The 19,550-nt window shown below is 47.7% G+C and overlaps 3 protein-coding genes across 3 annotated transcripts; all 3 read left to right on the forward strand.

Moving 5' to 3' along the window:
- Positions 1-242: 242 nt before the first annotated feature.
- LOC147908357 (uncharacterized) lies at positions 243-3,098 on the forward strand. The gene has a single exon (XM_087410097.1). It carries the CDS (start codon positions 981-983, stop codon positions 3,096-3,098), a length of 2,118 nt encoding a protein of 705 aa, XP_087266223.1. The 5' UTR covers positions 243-980.
- A 149-nt stretch (positions 3,099-3,247) lies between these two features.
- Positions 3,248-6,073, forward strand: LOC147908358 (uncharacterized). Its single transcript, XM_087410098.1, has 2 exons — positions 3,248-5,022; positions 5,218-6,073. The coding sequence occupies exons 1-2, from the start codon at positions 3,248-3,250 to the stop codon at positions 6,071-6,073; spliced, it is 2,631 nt and encodes an 876-aa protein (XP_087266224.1).
- A 5,351-nt stretch (positions 6,074-11,424) lies between these two features.
- Positions 11,425-13,576, forward strand: LOC147908359 (uncharacterized). The gene is made up of 2 exons (XM_087410099.1): positions 11,425-12,877; positions 12,951-13,576. The coding sequence occupies exons 1-2, from the start codon at positions 11,425-11,427 to the stop codon at positions 13,574-13,576; spliced, it is 2,079 nt and encodes a 692-aa protein (XP_087266225.1).
- Positions 13,577-19,550: the final 5,974 nt, after the last annotated feature.

Consider the following 19,550-nt stretch of genomic DNA (forward strand, 5'->3'; position numbering starts at 1 on the left):
TCGAAAGAAAAGCAAGAATTCTTTCAGTCGACCGACATTAAATGTCATTGAACGCATGCATAAATTGAGCTCGTGATTTCATCTCGAGCATGTTCTTAATCCTCATTAAAATCATCGAATTCGTCGTTCTTTGTTCTTTTTAAAAACAATTCGTTACACGCAAACAAGCTGTCGTTACCGGCAATGGACAATCGAAAGTTCTAGAACGATTCAATTCGCGCACGCGAGCGCCGCGCTCTGACGAATACGTCACGCGCTGTCACCAATCCCACGCACGGATTTTCTGCCGCGCATGACTGTTACGTTGAACGTCGCTAGAAAAGAATTCAAAGCGCCAATCAATTCTGTACACCTAATGCCACGTAATAATTACGATTGTGGCAAAATTTTATTGGATTTTTCCCAAAAGGGAAAGCTCAGGCCGAAAGCAATAAATGCTTCGATCTCGCCGTCCTCCTTCTTACTTCCAAAAAGTTCTTAGAGTTCTTAGAGTCATAATCTCGCTTCGTAAAATCGCCGTGCTAACCGTTTAGTGAAATCGCTATAAACCGAATCTTTCGAGAAGTGCCGAGAAAAATCGCCGAGATTTTCCATCACCGCGATTCCAAACTCAATTTGGAAAAGGTGACCGCATTTAATATTCTGTTAATCTAATCTTTAATTAATTATATCTTTTGACTTTGTAACTGAATATATTAAAGAAATTCTTTTGTTAAATTACAAAGAAACTGAGTTGATTTTACTGTCGTGCATCATACCAGCCGTGCGCCGAACTCTCACTCGAATTTTTCCGCGCGGTGCGCTCTCGCACATTTTTTGGTCCTTCGAGCCGGATTTTCGCCGGCATCCGCAATGTCGAGTGCATCGCGTTTAGTGCGCGTGTTATCAAGAAAATCTGAGAAAGAAAAATTCGCGAGTGAAATCATGAGTGACGACGAGTAACCGCCTTGCTGACCGCCCAGAGTGATATCCATAGTCGCATGGCCAGATCAGTGACCAATTTAAAGAAAATGGGGACGGCCAACATCACCCTCCGCGCTATCGAAATCCGCTCGACGCTTCTCGACCAGCTGTGGACGAAATTTGAAAGGCATCACGAGCTTATTCGAGCACATTACAAGGAAGCCTTCGATCAGAGTGAGTACAATACGTCTCAATTTGCTGATTCCGCCGAAATCACGTACGTGCAACAGCAAAGTCTGCTGGACGAGTACCGGACGAAACTCATGGCAAAGGAACCGAGTTCAGCTTCCAAAACCGAAAGTAATGTGTCTTCCGGAAAACCGTCGCTGCCTCGCCTCAAGATTGGTTCTTTCTCGGGCGCATTCGAAGACTGGCCTACCTTCCGAGATCTCTTCCAATCCATTGTCGGCAGCAATTCATCACTCTCAGCAATCGAGAAATTTCATTACCTGAAAACTTGTCTAGAGGGTCCTGCTAAGGAACTGATTCAACCATTAGCAATGACCGAAGACAACTATCCACGCGCATGGGAGCTGCTGAGCGAGCAGTACGAAAATAAGAGAGAGTTATCTCGCTCCAATTTCTCCAAGTTTACCGCCGTGGCTAAGATGAAGAACGAAAGTGCGGAGGAACTCAACCGCGTCTTCAACGCCTTGACCAGGGTAGTCAACGGCCAGGAGAGCATTGATAGGCCTATCGACTCTCATGGCTTCGATCTACTAACTCATCTTGCCGTCGAGCTCTTCGATCCAAGAACTCGCCTGGAGTGGGAGTTACACTCAAGCGCCTCGAGCGACATGCCCACTCTTAAAGAGCTAATGAACTTTATGAACCAAAGAGCACGTACTCTCACAGCCGTCAAACCAAAATCGCTCAAGGTCTCCGACAACCCGTCGCGATCTGCCAAGTCGCATCACGTCAAGAAATACACCGAATCTTCACAATGCGTCCTATGCAAGGGTAAACACAACGTGATGGTGTGTGAAGAATTCAAGAAAAAATCCACGGTCGACCGCAAGGCCGTCGCCGAAACTCACAAGCTGTGCTTCAACTGTCTCGGTTCTCATGCTTTCGCGAAGTGCCATTCGACGAGGACGTGTGCTACGTGCAAGTCTCGTCACCACTCAATGTTACACGACGCGTACGCTTCATCGAAACCTCAAGAGGTCAGCTCACTGTCGGCAGTGCGCCGCGACAACGACCACAAGGTTATTTTGCTCGCAACTGCGCGAGTTTCCGTCGCTGATCGTCACGGCAATCAGCATACCACACGCGTGCTCGACCAAGGTTCGGAAATTTCTCTATTTTCCGAGGCTCTGGTCCAACGCCTACGCTTGCCATGCTCTCGATCCTCAATCGATGTCATCGGCATCAGCGACAAAAGCTCCGGGCCCAGCCGGGGAAAGGTGACTCTCAAGGTGACCTCGTTAACAACAAGGACCGACTTCATCGTCGGAGCCTTTGTTCTCCCACGTCTGTCGCTTTATCAAGGCTCTCACGCAAGGATCAGAACGGAGTGGCCACATCTAAAGGGGCTCCAATTGGCTGATCCCTACTACACAGCAAACGACGCTATTGAGCTGCTTTTTGGAGCGGAAGTATGCTCAATCATTCTCCAGGATGGTCTCCGCAAGGGAGGCCCCCAAGCGTCTATCGCTCAAAAGACGCTGCTCGGCTGGATCTTGTCGGGAGGTTGCGACCAAGTAACCAACTCAGCACAACGCCACTCGCTTCAGTGCACAGCAGATCACGAGCTGGCCGACCTTGTGCACCGCTTCTGGGAGCAGGAACGAGAAGTGCCTGCTCCCGTCGCTCTCACGCCAAAGGAGCAGCAATGCGAGGACATCTTCGCGCTGCAGCACCAACGCACTGCCGAAGGAAGATACGTAGTGCGACTACCTTTTGCATCTCCGCCGACGACGCTAGCTGAGACGCGAAGACCTGCGCAACGACTCTTAGTCGCCATGGAGCGACGCTGCGAAAGAGACGCACGATTCGGCGATCTCTACCGAGTCTTCCTGAAGGACTATGAGGACCAAGGTCACATGAAATTGGCGCCAGAACCTCCGAATTCCAATGAAGATCGGTGCTACCTTCCACATCACGGCGTCCTTCCAGCATCACGACCAAACTGAGGGTCGTCTTTAACGGATCGCAGCGTACGAGATCAGGTGAGTCACTTAACAATCATCTGCTGGTGGGGGCTAACCTGCTGCCACCCCTCGCGAACGTACTTCTACGGTGGCGGTGGCACCGATACGCGCTGGTGGCCGACATCGAGAAAATGTATCGGCAGATTCTTGTGCACCCCGACGATCAGAGGTATCAGTGCATACTTTGGCGCCACAGCATCGACGAACCGATACGCGAGTTCACCCTAAAAACGGTCACTTACGGTCTCGCTTGCGCGCCATTTCTCGCTATTCGCACGCTGCGTCAACTCGCCGATGACGACGGACCGCGTTTTCCTCGAGGCGCGAGTGCTTTACAACACGACTGCTACGTCGACGATGTCGTAACCGGAGCGCACGAGAAAGACGACGCTATCGCGCTCCAAGTCGAGCTCCGCAACCTCTGCATGGCGGGCGGGTTCTCTCTCCGAAAGTGGGCCGCCAACTGTCAGGAACTTCTTCGCAACATTCCGCCTGAGTTCTGCCTCACCAAAGACTCGCGGTCGTGGGAACAAGAGAACCACTCAACGCTGGGATTGCGCTGGTATCCAACCAGGGACGAATTCGTTTTCTCTGTTCCTCCTCGCATCGTCGTCGCGTTCACCAAGAGAAGTCTGCTGTCAGAGACCGCTCGACTCTTCGACCCGCTCGGATGGCTGGCCCCAGTAACCATTCGAGCTAAAATTCTGATTCAGTCGGCCTGGCTGCAACAGCTAGAGTGGGACACACCATTGCCGTCAACCATCTCTGAAAAGTGGAAGCGACTCTGGGAAGAACTTCCACTGCTTGAGAAGCTCAGAGTCGGCCGCTGGCTCGGCACCGGCGACACGAGCTCTCAACTCGAATTGCACGGCTTCGCAGACGCGTCCGAAAGAGGTTACGCCGCCGTGGTATACCTCCGCATCACCACAAACAAGCAAACAAAGACTCTATTATTGACAGCCAAAAGCAAGGTCGCGCCGATGAAACTGGTCTCGCTCCCGCGACTCGAACTCTGCGCCGCCTTGCTTTCAAGTGTACTCGTGCACGCGCGCTCCGTGCTAAACCTAGCAACAACGCCAGTGATCTTGTGGTCAGACTCCAAGGTCACACTACACTGGATTCGAGGTCACGCCTCCCGCTGGAAAACATATGTGGCCAACAGAGTGTCACAAATCCAGCAGCAACTTCCAGAGGCTCTATGGCGTCACGTCCCGGGCAAGGACAATCCCGCCGACTGTGCCTCCCGGGGACTAACACCACGCGAGCTCCTCAGCCATCCCTTGTGGTGGAGGGGTCCCGCATGGTTGTGCGGAAATCCGACGCAATGGCCAAGCATCAATCTGGAGCCCATCCAGGACGTACCGGAGCAACCGGCCACAACACTCGCAGCAGTCGTCAGGAGCAACCACGAGCCGGAAGAACTGCTCAGATTCTCGTCGCTTCACCAGTTGCTCAGAGTGACTTCCTGGTGCTTGCCTTGGCGTCACCGCAGTCTCTCAGTCGGATCCGTGGAGAATGAGCTCCAAGGGTCAGCGCTTCTCCCAGCCGAACTCGACGCAGCACTCCTTCAATGGATTCGCTTAGTGCAGTCACGTCATTATCCGGAGGAGATGATTGCGCTCGAAAACAAACGCGATCTTGCCAGATCCAGCCATCTGCGAACCCTCAGCCCGTACATAGACGAAAACGGAGTTCTGCGAGTTGGAGGGCGCCTCAAGCACGCAGCGCTGTCGTTCGACGAGCGACATCCGATCATCGTGCCTCCAAGGTCATGGCTCACTCGCCTGCTAGTGGAAGCCTACCATCGTCGTACTCTCCACGGAGGAGTTCAGATGACCCTGGGATTGCTTCGCCTCCGCTTCTGGATTCCACAAGGTCGAGCAGTGGTCAAGCGATGGCTGCACCAGTGCGTAACCTGCACTCGGTGGAGGGCTGTCACTCCGCAACCAAAAATGGGGAACCTTCCTCCAGGGAGAGTGACGCCGGCACGACCATTTCTTCACGTGGGCATCGACTACGCCGGGCCTATCTTCATCAGGACGAGCAAAGGGCGTGGGCACAGCGCTCACAAAGCGTTCATCGCCGTATTTATTTGTTTTAGCTCCAAGGCCGTTCATCTCGAGGCTGTTTCAGCTTACACCACCGACGCCTTCCTGGCTGCTCTCCGTCGATTCACATCTCGCCGAGGACTGTGTTCGGACATATACTCTGATTGCGGCACCAATTTTTTGGGCGCCGACCGGCAACTTCGAGAGATGCTTCGAGCCTCCTCGGCAGAAGGACGAAAGATCGCACACGTAGCTACATCGGAGGGGATCCATTGGCATTTCAATCCTTCTTCGGCACCTCATTTTGGTGGACTCTGGGAGGCGGCCGTGAAATCGGCTAAGTATCACCTGCGCCGAATCATCGGCGAAACCAGGCTCACCTTCGAGGAAATGAGCACCCTGCTCGCACAAGTGGAGGCATGCCTGAACTCAAGGCCCATGTATGCACTCTCAGACGACTCCGACGACCTCACGGCTCTGACACCAGGTCACCTGCTCATCGGGGCACCACTGCTGGCCATTCCTGAGCCGTCCTTGTCGGACGAACAGGAGAATTTGCTTTCCAGGTGGCAACTTATTCAGCGAATGCGAGACCACTTCTGGCAGAGATGGTCACGCGAGTACTTACACACTCTGGCTACCAGACCGAAATGGACCAAGGACTCTTTGCCACCACGCCTTGGATCGCTATGCATCATTCGCTCCGAGCTCTCGCCGCCAAATAAGTGGCCTCTGGCGCGAATCACGCAGCTACATCCTGGAGACGACGGCGTAGTGCGGGTGGTCACAGTCAAAACCGCCTCATCCGAATTAACTCGTCCTTTGGTCAAATTAGTTTTATTGCCAGAAGAGGCTAACGTGTTTATCTCGCACGCTAATGCGACAAATGTAAAGAAGAGCTTGAATTGATCGCGCGTATTTTCGTGAATCATTCTTTCAATGTTATTTGTCATATAACTCTCGTTTACGGTTCAAGTTCTTCCACGAATTCATTGTATTGTATCGCTTGTTGTGTTTTCGCGTTTACGGTTTTTTTTGTAATCTCTATACGTAACCTTATACACATGTCGTCACGGAGATGACGAGGCGGGCGGGATGTTCGAGATCGGTAATTCGAAAGAAAAGCAAAAATTCTTTCAGTCGACCGACATTAATTATCATTGAACGCATGCATAAATTGAGCTCGTGATTTCATCTCGAGCATGTTCTTAATCCTCATTAAAATCATCGAATTCGTCGTTCTTTGTTCTTTTTAAAAACAATTCGTTACACGCAAACAAGCTGTCGTTACCGGCAACGGACAATCGAAAGTTCTAGAACGATTCAATTCGCGCACGCGAGCGCCGCGCTCTGACGAATACGTCACGCGCTGTCACCAATCCCACGCACGGATTTTCTGCCGCGCATGACTGTTACGTTGAACGTCGCTAGAAAAGAATTCAAAGCGCCAATCAATTCTGTACACCTAATGCCACGTAATAATTACGATTGTGGCAAAATTTTATTGGATTTTTCCCAAAAGGGAAAGCTCAGGCCGAAAGCAATAAATGCTTCGATCTCGCCGTCCTCCTTCTTACTTCCAAAAAGTTCTTAGAGTTCTTAGAGTCATAATCTCGCTTCGTAAAATCGCCGTGCTAACCGTTTAGTGAAATCGCTATAAACCGAATCTTTCGAGAAGTGCCGAGAAAAATCGCCGAGATTTTCCATCACCGCGATTCCAAACTCAATTTGGAAAAGGTGACCGCATTTAATATTCTGTTAATCTAATCTTTAATTAATTATATCTTTTGACTTTGTAACTGAATATATTAAAGAAATTCTTTTGTTAAATTACAAAGAAACTGAGTTGATTTTACTGTCGTGCATCATACCAGCCTTGCGCCGAACTCTCACTCGAATTTTTCCGCGCGGTGCGCTCTCGCACAATAATTAATATTTCACTTTTATGTTATTTTAATTAGCCCCCTGCATATAACTTATAACCATAATAATACAATAAATTATTAGGTGTTGGAATTAATTCGTAGCGTTTTTAAATGAAAGAATGTTATTTATTTCACATGAGCATTAAAAAATACATTAATGAAAGTACTTCCCATCACTTGTAAAACGCTACGAATTAATTCCAACACCTAATATATATGTTTTTTAATTTGTAAGTAAATAATTGTTAGCAAAATTATTAAATTATTAATTATTAAAATATTTTTGGTATAATTTTGTAATTATAAATTGAAAATACTAATATTAGTATTTATTACAGAAATGTAAATATATATATGTGTGTGTATATATTAGGTGTTGGAATTAATTCGTAGCGTTTTACAAGAGATGGCACAAGCAGTACACTATTTCGTTGTTACCTATAGTTCTGTATACATTGTAAACATCTATCATAGGACGTCATTTGCCGTACATAACCTTTCTTGAAATCATAAATAACAATACTGTATAATTCATTGAATATGTCAAAATTTGTGCTAGATAAAGTGTTTTTGCGGGGAGTTTTGCTTCATTACTTTAATATGAACAAAAGTGCAGCTGAAGCTCATCGTATTTTAGTGGATGTGTATAGTGAACATGCTCTGGCTGAGCAAACGTGTAGGAAGTGGTTTGCACGTTTTAAAGCTGGTGATTTCGACTTGGATGACAAGGAGCGACCTGGTCAGCCGAAAAAATTTGAAGATAACGATTTGCAGGCACTGCTCAATGAAAACTCATGTCAAACACTTAAAGAATTATCTACGTCATTGGAAGTTGACTTCTCAACAATAGGAAAACGTCTTAAAAGTTTGGGCATGATCCAGAAGGAAGGACATTGGGTCCCATATGAATTGAAACCAAGGGATATTGAGAGACGTTTTCTCACGTGCGAACTGCTGCTTCAACGGCAGAAAAGAAAAGGTTTTTTGCATCGGATTGTTACCGGTGACGAAAAGTGGATCCATTATGACAATCCAAAGCGCAGAAAGTCATGGGTTAAGCCCGGCGAACCATCAACATCAGTGGCAAAGCCCAATATCCATGGCTCAAAGCTCCTGCTCTGTATTTGGTGGGATCAGAAGGGTGTCATATACTACGAACTGCTAAAACCGCATGAAACCGTTACTGGAGATCTCTACCGACGGCAACTGATGCGCTTGAGCCGTGCATTGAAGCAAAAACGGTCGGAATACTTCGAAAGACACGATAAAGTCATCTTGCTGCACGACAATGCTCGCCCACACGTTGCAAAACCGGTAAAAACATACCTGGAAACACTTAAATGGGAAGTGCTACCGCATCCGCCGTATTCTCCTTATATTGCACCTAGCGACTACCACTTGTTTCGATCATTAGCTCATAGCTTGTGCGAGCAGAAGTTCACATCTTACGAAGATTGTACAAAATGGTTCGATTCCTGGATTTCATCTAAAGATGAACAGTTCTTCCGACGCGGTATTCATTCACTGCCCGAAAGATGGTCAAAAGTAGTAGAAAGTGATGGGAAGTACTTTCATTAATGTATTTTTTAATGCTCATGTGAAATAAATAACATTCTTTCATTAAAAAAACGCTACGAATTAATTCCAACACCTAATATATATATATAAATGATGCAATGTGTAATCTTCATTGTATTAGAATTTTTTAAATTATAATTATAATGAAAAATTTTAACGTTTTTTTATTTTTGCACATAAAAAATAATTATCAATAAATATATATATTATAAATATAAATACTAGTATATTATTGTGTAAACATTTTTTTTATTTGATTTCTTTGCTATATAAATTTTTGTACAATTTTTCTTCATAATTATTTGAAGGATTACATTTAATAATGATGCTTAAAAACTAAAATTTTTGTATTATTAATTACATTTGACAAAAACATACATACATAACTATCAGGGCTTCTAAGTATTCGGATATCTAAGTATTCGGATATCTGAAATCGATTCCAATCTGTGCGGAAGCGCACCGCGCGGAAAGATTCGAGTGAGAGAACGGCACAAGGCTGATATGATACGCGACAGTAAAGAGAACTCCGTTCCTTTGTAATTTAACAAAAGAATTTTCTTTAATATGCACAGTTACAAAGTCAGAAAATATAATTAATTAAATATTAGATTAATAGAATATTGAATGCGGTCACCTTTTCCAAATTGTATTTGGAATCGTGGCGATGGAAAATCTCGGCGATTTTCTCGGCACTTCTCGAAAAGATTCGTTTTATAGCGGTTTTCACTAAGCGGTAGCACGGCGAGACTATGACTCTAAGAACTCTGAGAACTTTTTTGACTCTAAGAAGGAGGACGGCGAGATCGAAGCATTTATTGCTTTCGACTTGGGCTTTCTTCTTGGGAAAAATCCAATAAAATTTTGCCACAATCGTAATTATTACGTGGCATTAGGTGTACAAAATTGATTGGCGCTTTGGATTCTTTTCTAACGACGTTCAACGTAACAGTCATGCGCGACAGAAAATCCGTACGTGGGATTGATGACAGCGCGTGACGTATTCGTCGGAGCGCGGCGCTCGCGTGCGCGAATTGAATTGTCTAGAATTTTCGAGTGTCCGTTACCGGTGCCTGTTTGCGTGTACCGAATTGTTTTAAAAAGAACAAAGAACGACGAATCCCTGACTTTGACGAGGCTTACGGTCGAGGCTCGAGATGAAATCACGAGTTCACCATATGCGTGCGTTCAATAACAATTACTGTCGGTCGATCGAAAGAGTTCTTACCTTTTTTCGAATTACCGATCTCAAACACAATCCGAGAACTCAAAACTGTATAATCCGCGGATCTGAATTTGGCTTCGGATTTAGATCCATGTTCAAAAAGAAAGAAAACATCGATGAATTATTATAACATAAGTTACTTTTTAAATAAAAAATTGAATTTTGATTCACATATATAATTGAAGAAAAGTAAAATTAAAATATATATATATAGATTCACACAGAATTATACAAGCACTTAAAATTCAACTAGATCGTTTAAGGTATTTGTTTTTATAGGTTGTGTGTTTCTCATATATACGTCCTATGAGATTTAATATTGTTTATAAATATAAATGTTTAAAACAAACTCTCAATCTTAAAATAATAATAAAGATATACAAGGCTAATAAAAGAAATATTTGTATTTCACTTTTACACTCAGATTAAATAAGTATAATATAATGACTTTAAGGCCGGAGTAAGATTACGCATAGAAGAATGAGATTGAAGATTGAAAGATTGAAGTTTAATCAATCAGAACAAAAGAAGTTAAAACTTCTTTGTCTTCATTGGTGAAATTTCAATTTTTAATCTTGTTTGAGATCGGTAATTCGAAAGAAAAGCAAGAATTCTTTCAGTCGACCGACAGTAATTATCATTAAACGCACACATAAATTGAGCTCGTGATTTCATCTCGAGCATAATCTAAATCCTCTATAAAAATCAGCGATTTGGCGTTCTTTGTTCTTTTTAAAAACAATTCGTTACACGCAAACAAGTTGTCGTTACCGGCAACGGACAATCGAAAGTTCTAGAACAATTCAATTCGCGCACGCGAGCGCCGCGCTCCGACGAATACGTCACGCGCTGTCATCAATCCCACGCACGGATTTTCTGTCGCGCATGACTGTTACGTTGAACGTCGTTAGAGAAGAATCCAAAGCGCCAATCAATTTTGTACACCTAATGCCAGGTAATAATTACGATTGTGGCAAAATTTTATTGGATTTTTCCCAAAAAGAAAGCTCAGGTCGAAAACAATAAATGCTTCGATCTCGCAGGCCTCGTTCTTAGAGTCCTTAGTTCTTAGAGTCTAAAAGTTCTTAGAGTTCTTAGAATCATAATCTCGCTTCGTAAAATCGCCGTGCTAATCGCTTAGTGAAACCGCTATAAAACGAATCTTTCGAGAAGTACCGAGAAAATCGCCGAGATTTTTCATCACCGTGATTTCAAATTGTATTGGGAAAAGGTGACCGCATTTAATATTCTGTCAATCTAATATTTAATTAATTATATTTGTTGAATTTGTAATTGTGCATATTAAAGAAAATTCTTTTGTTAAATTACAAAGAAACTGAGTTCTCTTTACTGTCGTGTATCATACCAGCCGTGTGCCGGTCTCTCACTCGAATCTTTTCGCGCGGTGCATTCTCGCACATTTTCTGGTCCTTCGAGCTGGATACTCGCCGGCATCCGCAGTGTCGAGAGCATCGCGTCCAGTGCGCGCATCATCAAGAAAATCAGAGAGAGAAAAATTCGCAAGTGAAAGCATGAGTGACGAAATAGCCTTGCTGACCGCCCAGAGTGACATCCATGATCGCATGGCCAGGTCAGTGACCAATTTAAAGAAAATGGGGACAGCCAACATCACCCTCCGCGCTGTCGAAGTCCGCTCGACGCTTCTCGACCAGCTGTGGACGAAATTTGAAAGGCACCATGAGCTTATTCGAGCACATTACAAGGAAGCCTTCAATCAGAGTGAGTACAATACGTCTCGACTTGCCGATTCCGCCGAAAACACGTACGTGCAGCAGCACAGTCTGCTGGACGATTACGGGATAAAGCTCAAAGCTGAGAAATCAAGTACAGCTCCTCCAGGTGAATCGGGAACCGATTGTTTTACCAAGTCGGCGCTGCCGCGCTCAAAAATCCGATCGTTTTCGGGCGCGTTTGAAGACTGGCCATCGTTTCGGGATATATTCTTGTCTGTCGTTGGCAACAATCCGTCTATCTCAAACGTAGAGAGATTTCACCATTTAAAGCATTGCTTGGAAGGACCCGCGGAAGCGTTGATACGCTCGCTGGCCGTAACCGGAGACAACTATTCGCGCGCGTGGGCACTGCTTTGCAAGCATTATGAGAATAAACGGGAGTTGTCGCGCTCCAATTTTTGCACGTTCACCTCAGTGCAGAAAATGAAAAGCGATACCGCCGAGGAACTTAGCCGCGTCTACAACGCCGCGATCAGTGTCTTGAACGGCCAAGAGAGTATTGAGAGACCAATTAACTCACATGGATTCGACCTTTTGAATCACCTAGTCATCGAGCTTTTCGACCCGAAAACGCGTCTCGAGTGGGAATCGCACGTGAGCAATTCCACGGACTTGTCAGACCATGACACGTTGCTGGACTTTATCACAAGGAGAACGCTAACTCTCAAAGCCGCCAAAGCAAAATCGCTCAAGGTCTCCGACAACCCGTCGCGATCTGCCAAGTCGCATCACGTCAAGAAACACACCGAGTCTTCTCAATGCGTCCTATGCAAGGGTAAGCACCACGTGATGGTGTGTGAAGAATTCAAGAAAAAATCCGCGGTCGATCGCAAGGCCGTCGCCGAAACTCACAAGCTGTGCTTCAACTGTCTCGGCTCTCATACATTCGCGAAGTGCCAGTCGACGAGGACGTGTGCTACGTGCAAGTCTCGTCACCACTCAATGTTATACGCCGCGTACACTTCATCGAAACCTCAAGAGGTCAGCTCACTGTCGGCAGTGCTCCGCGACAACGACTACAAGGCTATTTTGCTCGCAACTGCGCGAGTTTCCGTCGCTGATCGTCACGGCAATCGGCATACCACACGCGTGCTCATCGACCAAGGAAATTTCTTTGATTTCCGAGGCTCTGGTCCAGCGCCTACGCCTGCCACGCTCTCGATCCTCAATCGAAGTCATCAGCATCAGCGGCAAAAGCTCCGGGCTCAGCAGGGGAAGGGTAACGCTCAAGGTGACCTCGTTAACAACAGGGACCGACTTCACCGTCGGAGCCTTTATTCTGCCACGTCTTTCGCTTTACCAAGGCCCTCACGCAAGAATCAGATTAGAGTGGCCACATCTAAAGGGGCTCCAATTGGCTGATCCAGACTACGCAGCAAACGATCCTATTGAGCTACTTTTTGGAGCGGAAGTGTGCTCAATCATTCTCCAGGATGTCCGCAAGGGAGGCCCCCAAGCGCCTATCGCTCAAAAGACACTGCTCGGCTGGATCTTATCGGGGGGTTGCGACCAAGTAACCAACTCAGCACAGCGCCACTCGCTTCAGTGCACCGCAGATCATGAGCTAGCCGACCTTGTGCACCGCTTCTGGGAGCAGGAACGAGAGATGCCTGCTCCCGTCGCACTCACGCCAAAAGAGCAGCAATGCGAGGACATCTTCGCGCTGCAGCACCAACGCACTGCCGAAGGACGGTACGTAGTGCGACTACCTTTTGCATCTACGCCGATGACGCTGGCTGAGACGCGAAGATCTGCTCAACGACTCTTAGTCACCATGGAGCGACGCTGTGAAAGAGACGCACGATTCGGCGATCTCTACCGAGCCTTCCCGAAGGACTACGAGGACCAAGGTCACATGGAATTGGCGCCAGAACCTCCGAATTCCGAACGAAGATCGGTGCTACCTTCCGCATCACGGCGTCCTTCGTGAATCCAGCACCACGACGAAGCTGAGGGCCGTCTTCAACGGATCGCAGCGTACAAGGTCAGGTGAGTCACTCAATACTCATCTGCTAGTGGGGGCTAACTTGCTGCCACCCCTCGCTAACGTACTTCTGCGGTGGCGGTGGCATCGGTACGCGCTAGTGGCCGACATTGAAAAAATGTATCGGCAGATTCTTGTGCACCCCGACGATCATCGGCATCAATGCATACTTTGGCGCCACAGCATCGACGAACCTATACGCGAGTTTACGTTGAAGACCGTTACTTACGGTCTCGCTTGCGCGCCATTTCTCGCCATTCGCACGCTGCGTCAACTCGCCGATGACGACGGACCGCGTTTCCCTCGCGGCGCGAATGTTTTACGACACGACTGCTACGACGACGATGTCGTAACCGGAGCGCATTATAAAGACGACGCTATCGCGCTCCAAGTCGAGCTCCGCAACCTCTGCATGGCGGGCGGGTTCTCTCTCCGAAAGTGGGCCGCCAACTGCCAGGAGCTGCTTCGCGACATTCCGTCTGAGTACTATCTCACCAGAGACTCGCGGTCGTGGGAACAAGAGAATCACTCAACGCTGGGATTGCGCTGGTATCCAACCAGGAACGAATTCGCCTTCTCTGTTCCTCCTCGCACCGTCGTCGCGTTCACCAAGAGAAGTCTGCTGTCGGAGACCGCTCGATTCTTCGACCCGCTCGGATGGCTGGCTCCAGTGACCATTCAAGCAAAAATTCTTATACAGTCGGCCTGGCTGCAGCAGCTAGAGTGGGACACACCATTGCCGTCAACCATCGCTGGAAAGTGGAAGCGGCTCTGGGAAGAACTTCCACTGCTTGAGAAGCTCAGAGTCGGTCGCTGGCTTGGCACCGGCGACACGAGCTCTCAACTCGAACTGCACGGCTTCGCAGACGCGTCCGAAAGATGTTACGCCGCCGTGGTGTATCTCCGCATCACCGTAAAAAACCAAACAAAGACTCTATTGTTGACAGCCAAGAGCAAGGTCGCGCCGATCAAACTCGTTTCTCTCCCGCGACTCGAACTCTGCGCCGCCGCCTTGCTTTCAAGTGTACTCGCGCACACGCGCTCTGTGCTAAACCTAGCACAACACCAGTAATCCTGTGGTCAGACTCCAAGGTCACGCTCCACTGGATTCGAGGTCATGCCTCGCGCTGGAAAACTTACGTGGCCAACAGAGTGTCACGAATACAGCAGCAGCTTCCAGGGGCTCAATGGCGTCACGTCCCAGGCAAGGACAACCTTGCCGACTGTGCCTCCCGGGGACTAACACCACGCGAACTCCTCAGCCATTCCTTGTGGTGGACGGGTCCCGCCTGGTTGTGCGGGAATCCGACGCAATGGCCAAGCGTCAACCTAGAGCCCATCAAGGACGTACCGGAGCAACGGGCCACCACACTCGCGGCGGTCATCAAAAGCAACCACGAGCCGGAAGAACTCCTCAGGTTCTCGGCACTGCACCAATTATTGAAAGTGACGTCCTGGTGCTTGCGTTGGCGTCACCGCAGTCGCTCAGTGAGATCAGCGGATGATCAACTCCACGGATCTGCGCTTCTCCCAGCCGAACTCGACGCGGCGCTCCTCCAGTGGATACGCATAGTGCAATCATGGCACTATCAGGAGGACAGCTATTGAAAATAAACGCGATCTTGCATGATCCAGCCATCTGCGAACCCTCAGCCCGTACATGGACGAACACGGAGTTCTGCGAGTTGGAGGGCGCCTCAAGCACGCAGCGCTGTCGTTCGACGAGCGACATCCGATCATCGTGCCTCCAAGGTCATGGTTCACTCGCCTGCTGGTGGAAGCCTACCATCGCCGTACTCTCCACGGAAGAGTCCAGATGACCCTGGGATGTCTTCGCCTCCGATTCTGGATTCCACAAGGTCGAGCAGTGGTCAAGCGATGGCTGCACCAGTGCGTGACATGCACTCGGTGGAGGGCTGCCACTCCGCAACCAAAAATGGGGAACCTTCCTCCAGGGAGAGTGACGCCGGCACGACCATTTCTTCACGTGGGCATCGACTACGCCGGGCCTGTATTCATCAGGACGAGCAAAGGGCGTGGGCACAGTGCTCACAAAGCGTTCATCGCCGTCTTTATTTGTTTTAGCTCCAAGGCCGTTCATCTCGAGGCTCTTTCAGCTTACACCACCGACACCTTCCTGGCTGCTCTCCGTCGATTCACATCTCGCCGAGGACTGTGCACGGACATCTATTCCGATTGCGGCACCAATTCCTTGGGCGCCGACCGGCAACTTCGAGAGATGTTCCGAGCCTCTTCGTCAGAAGGCCGAAAGATCGCACACGTTGCCACATCAGAGGGGATCCATTGGCACTTTAATCCCCCTTCGGCACCACATTTTGGTGGACTCTGGGAGGCGGCCGTGAAATCTGCCAAATATCACTTGCGCCGAACCATCGGTGAAACCAGGCTCACCTTCGAGGAAATGAGCACACTGCTCGCACAAGTGGAGGCATGCTTGAACTCCCGGCCCATGCATGCCCTCTCAGACGACTCCGACGACCTCACGGCTCTGACATCAGGTCACCTGCTCATTGGGGCACCACTGCTGGCCATTCCTGAGCCTTCCTTGTCGAACAAGAAGGAAAATTTGCTTTCTAGGTGGCAACTTATCCAGCGAATGCGAGATCACTTCTGGCAGAGATGGTCACGCGAGTACTTACACACTCTGGCTACCATACCGAAATGGACCAAGGACGCTTTGCCACCACATCTTGGATCGCTATGCATCATTCGCTCCGAGCTCTCACCGCCAAATAAGTGGCCTCTGGCGCGGATCACGCAGCTACATCCTGGAGACGACGGCGTAGTGCGAGTGGTCATAGTCAAAACCGCCTCATCCGAATTAACTCCTTTGGTCAAATTAGTTTTATTGCCCGAAGAGGCTAACGCGTTTATCTCTCACGCTAATGCATCAAATGTAAAGGAGAGCTTGAATTGATCGCATGTACTTTCGTAAATCATTGCTTCAATGTTATTTGTCATATAACTCTCATTTACAGTTCAAGCTCTTCCACGGACTCATTGCATTGTATCGCTTCTCTTATGTACGCGTTTACTGTTTTTTTCATTGTAATCTCAATGCGTTCATCGCATCGCAAGTACCTACGCAAGTACGTGTGCTCCGACGTGCAGTGTCATACACGTGTCCTCAGGTTGAAAGTCCGAAACAGCAAGCACAACGAAATTATTTACCGCTTAAATGTTCGCTCTCTTAAAAGAAATTTGCAGCTAGTAATCACTTTCGATCGAACAAGCATCGCCCGAGGTAACTTCTATACATATATCGTCACGGTGATGACGAGGCGGGCGGGAATGTTTGAGATCGTTAATTCGGGAAAAGCAAGAATTCTTTCAATCGACCGACAGTAATTGTCATTGAACGCACGCATAAAGTGAGCTCGTGATTTCATCTCGAGCATGATCTTAATCCTCGTTAAAATCATCGATTTGGCATTGTTTGTTCTTTTAAACTCGGTATACGCAAACAAGCTCCGGCAACGGACAATCGAAAGTTCTAGAACAATTCAATTCGCGCACGCGAGCGCCGCGCTCCGACGAATACGTCACGCGTTGTCACCAATCCCACGGATTTTCTGTCGCGCATGACTGTTACGTTGAACGTCGTTAGAAAAGAATCCAAAGCGCCAATCAATTTTGTACAACTAATGCCACGTAATAATTACGATTGTGGCAAAATTTTATTGGTTTTTTCCCAAGAAGAAAGCCCAGGCCGAAAGCAATAAATGCTTCGATCTCGCCGTCCTCTTTCTTAGAATTTTAGACTTCTTAGAGTTCTTACAGTCATAGTCTCGCTACTATATCTCTTCGTAAAACCGCCGTGCTAAACGCTTAGTGAAAACCGCTATAAAACGAATCTTTTCGAAAAGTGCCGAGGAAATCGCCGAGATTTTCCATCACCGCGATTCCAACTACAATTTGGAAAAGGTGACCGCATTTAATATTCTGTTAATCTAATGTAATTAATTATATTTTCTGAATTTGTAACTGAGCATATTAAAGAAAATTCTTTTGTTAAATTACAAAGAAACGGAGTTCTCTTTACTGTCGTGTATCATATCAACCGTGTACCGTTCTCTCATTCGAATCTTTCCGGGCGGTGCATTCCCACACATATTTTGGTGGCATAATTAATTAAATATTTCTGGACTTCGAGCCGGATACTCGCCGGCATCCGCAATGTCGAGTGCATCGCGTCCAGTGCGCGCATTATCAAGAAAATCAGAGAGAGAAGAATTCGCAAGTGAAATCATGAGTGACGAAATAGCCGCCTTGCTGAAAGCCCAGAGTGACATCCATGATCGCATAGCCATGTCAATGACCAATTTGAGGAAATTGGGGACGGCCAACATCACCCTCCACACTGTCGAAATCCGCTCGGCCCATCTCCGACCAGATGTGAACGAAATTCGAAAAGCAACACGAGCTTATTCGAGCACATTACAAGGAAGCCTTCGATCAGAGTGAATACAACACGTCTCAATTTGCCGATTCCGCTGAAAACACGTTCGTGCTGCAGCGCAGCCTGCTGAACGATTACCGGACAAAGCTCAAAGCTGAGAAATCTAGTACAGCTCTTCCAAGTGAATCGGGAACCGATTGTTCTACCAAGTCGGCGCTGCCGCGCTTAAAAATCCGATCGTTTTCGGGCGCGTTTGAAGACTGGCCATCGTTTCGGGATATATTCTTGTCTATCGTTGGCAACAATCCATCTCTCTCAAACGTAGAGAGATTTCACCATTTAAAGCATTGCTTGGAAGGATCCGCGGAGGCTTTGATACGCCCGCTGGCCGTAACTGGAGACAACTATTCGCGCGCGTGGGCGCTGCTCTGCAAGCATTATGAGAATAAACGGGAGTTGTCGCGCTCCAATTTTTGCACGTTCACCTCAGTGCAAAAAATGAAAAGCGATACCGCCGAGGAATAGCCGCATCAACAACACCGCGATCAGTGTCGTGAACGGCCAAGAAAGTATTGGGAGATCAATTGACTCACATGGATTCGACCTTTTGAATCACCTAGTCATCGAGCTTTTCGACCCGAAAACGCGTCTTGAGTGGGAATCGCACATGAGCGATTCCACGGACTTGCCAAACCAAGACACGTTGCTGGACTTCATTACAAGGAGAACGCTGACTTTCAAAGCCGCCAAATCAAAATCGCTCAAGGTCTCCGACAACCCGTCGCGATCTGCCAAGTCGCATCAAGTCAAGAAATACACCGAATCTTCACAATGCGTCCTATGCAAGGGTAAGCACCACGTGATGGTGTGTGAAGAATTCAAGAAGAAATCCGCTGTCGACCGCAAGGCCGTCGCCGAAACTCACAGCTGTGCTTCAACTGTCTCGGCTCTCATACATTCGCGAAGTGCCAGTTGACGAGGACGTGTTCCACGTGCAAATCTCGTCACCACTCAATGTTACACGACGCGTACGTTGCAACGAAATCTCAAGAGGTCAGCTCACTGTCGGCAGTGCGCCGCGACAACAAGGCTATTTTGCTCGCAACTGCGCGTTTCCATCGCTGTTCGTCACGGCAATCGGCATACCACACGCGTGCTCATCGACCAAGGAAATTTCTTTGATTTCCGTGGCTCTGGTCCAGCGCCTACGCCTGCCACGCTCTCGATCCGCAATCGAAGTCATCGGTATCAGCGGCAAAAGCTCCGGGCCCAGTAGAGGAAAGGTGACTGTGCGAGAATGCACCGCGCGAAAAGATTCGAGTGAGAGATCGGCACACGGCTGGTATGATACACGACAGTAAAGAGAACTCAGTTTCTTTGTAATTTAAAAAAGAATTTTCTTTAATATGCACAGTTACAAAGTCAGAAAATATAATTAATTAAATATTAGATTAACAGAATATTGAATGCGGTCACCGTTACCAAATTGTATTTGGAATC

This window comes from Acromyrmex echinatior, chromosome 10 (genome assembly GCF_024713525.1).
Source record: "Acromyrmex echinatior isolate Ae372 chromosome 10, ASM2471352v2, whole genome shotgun sequence".
Classification (NCBI taxonomy): Eukaryota; Metazoa; Arthropoda; class Insecta; order Hymenoptera; family Formicidae; genus Acromyrmex; species Acromyrmex echinatior.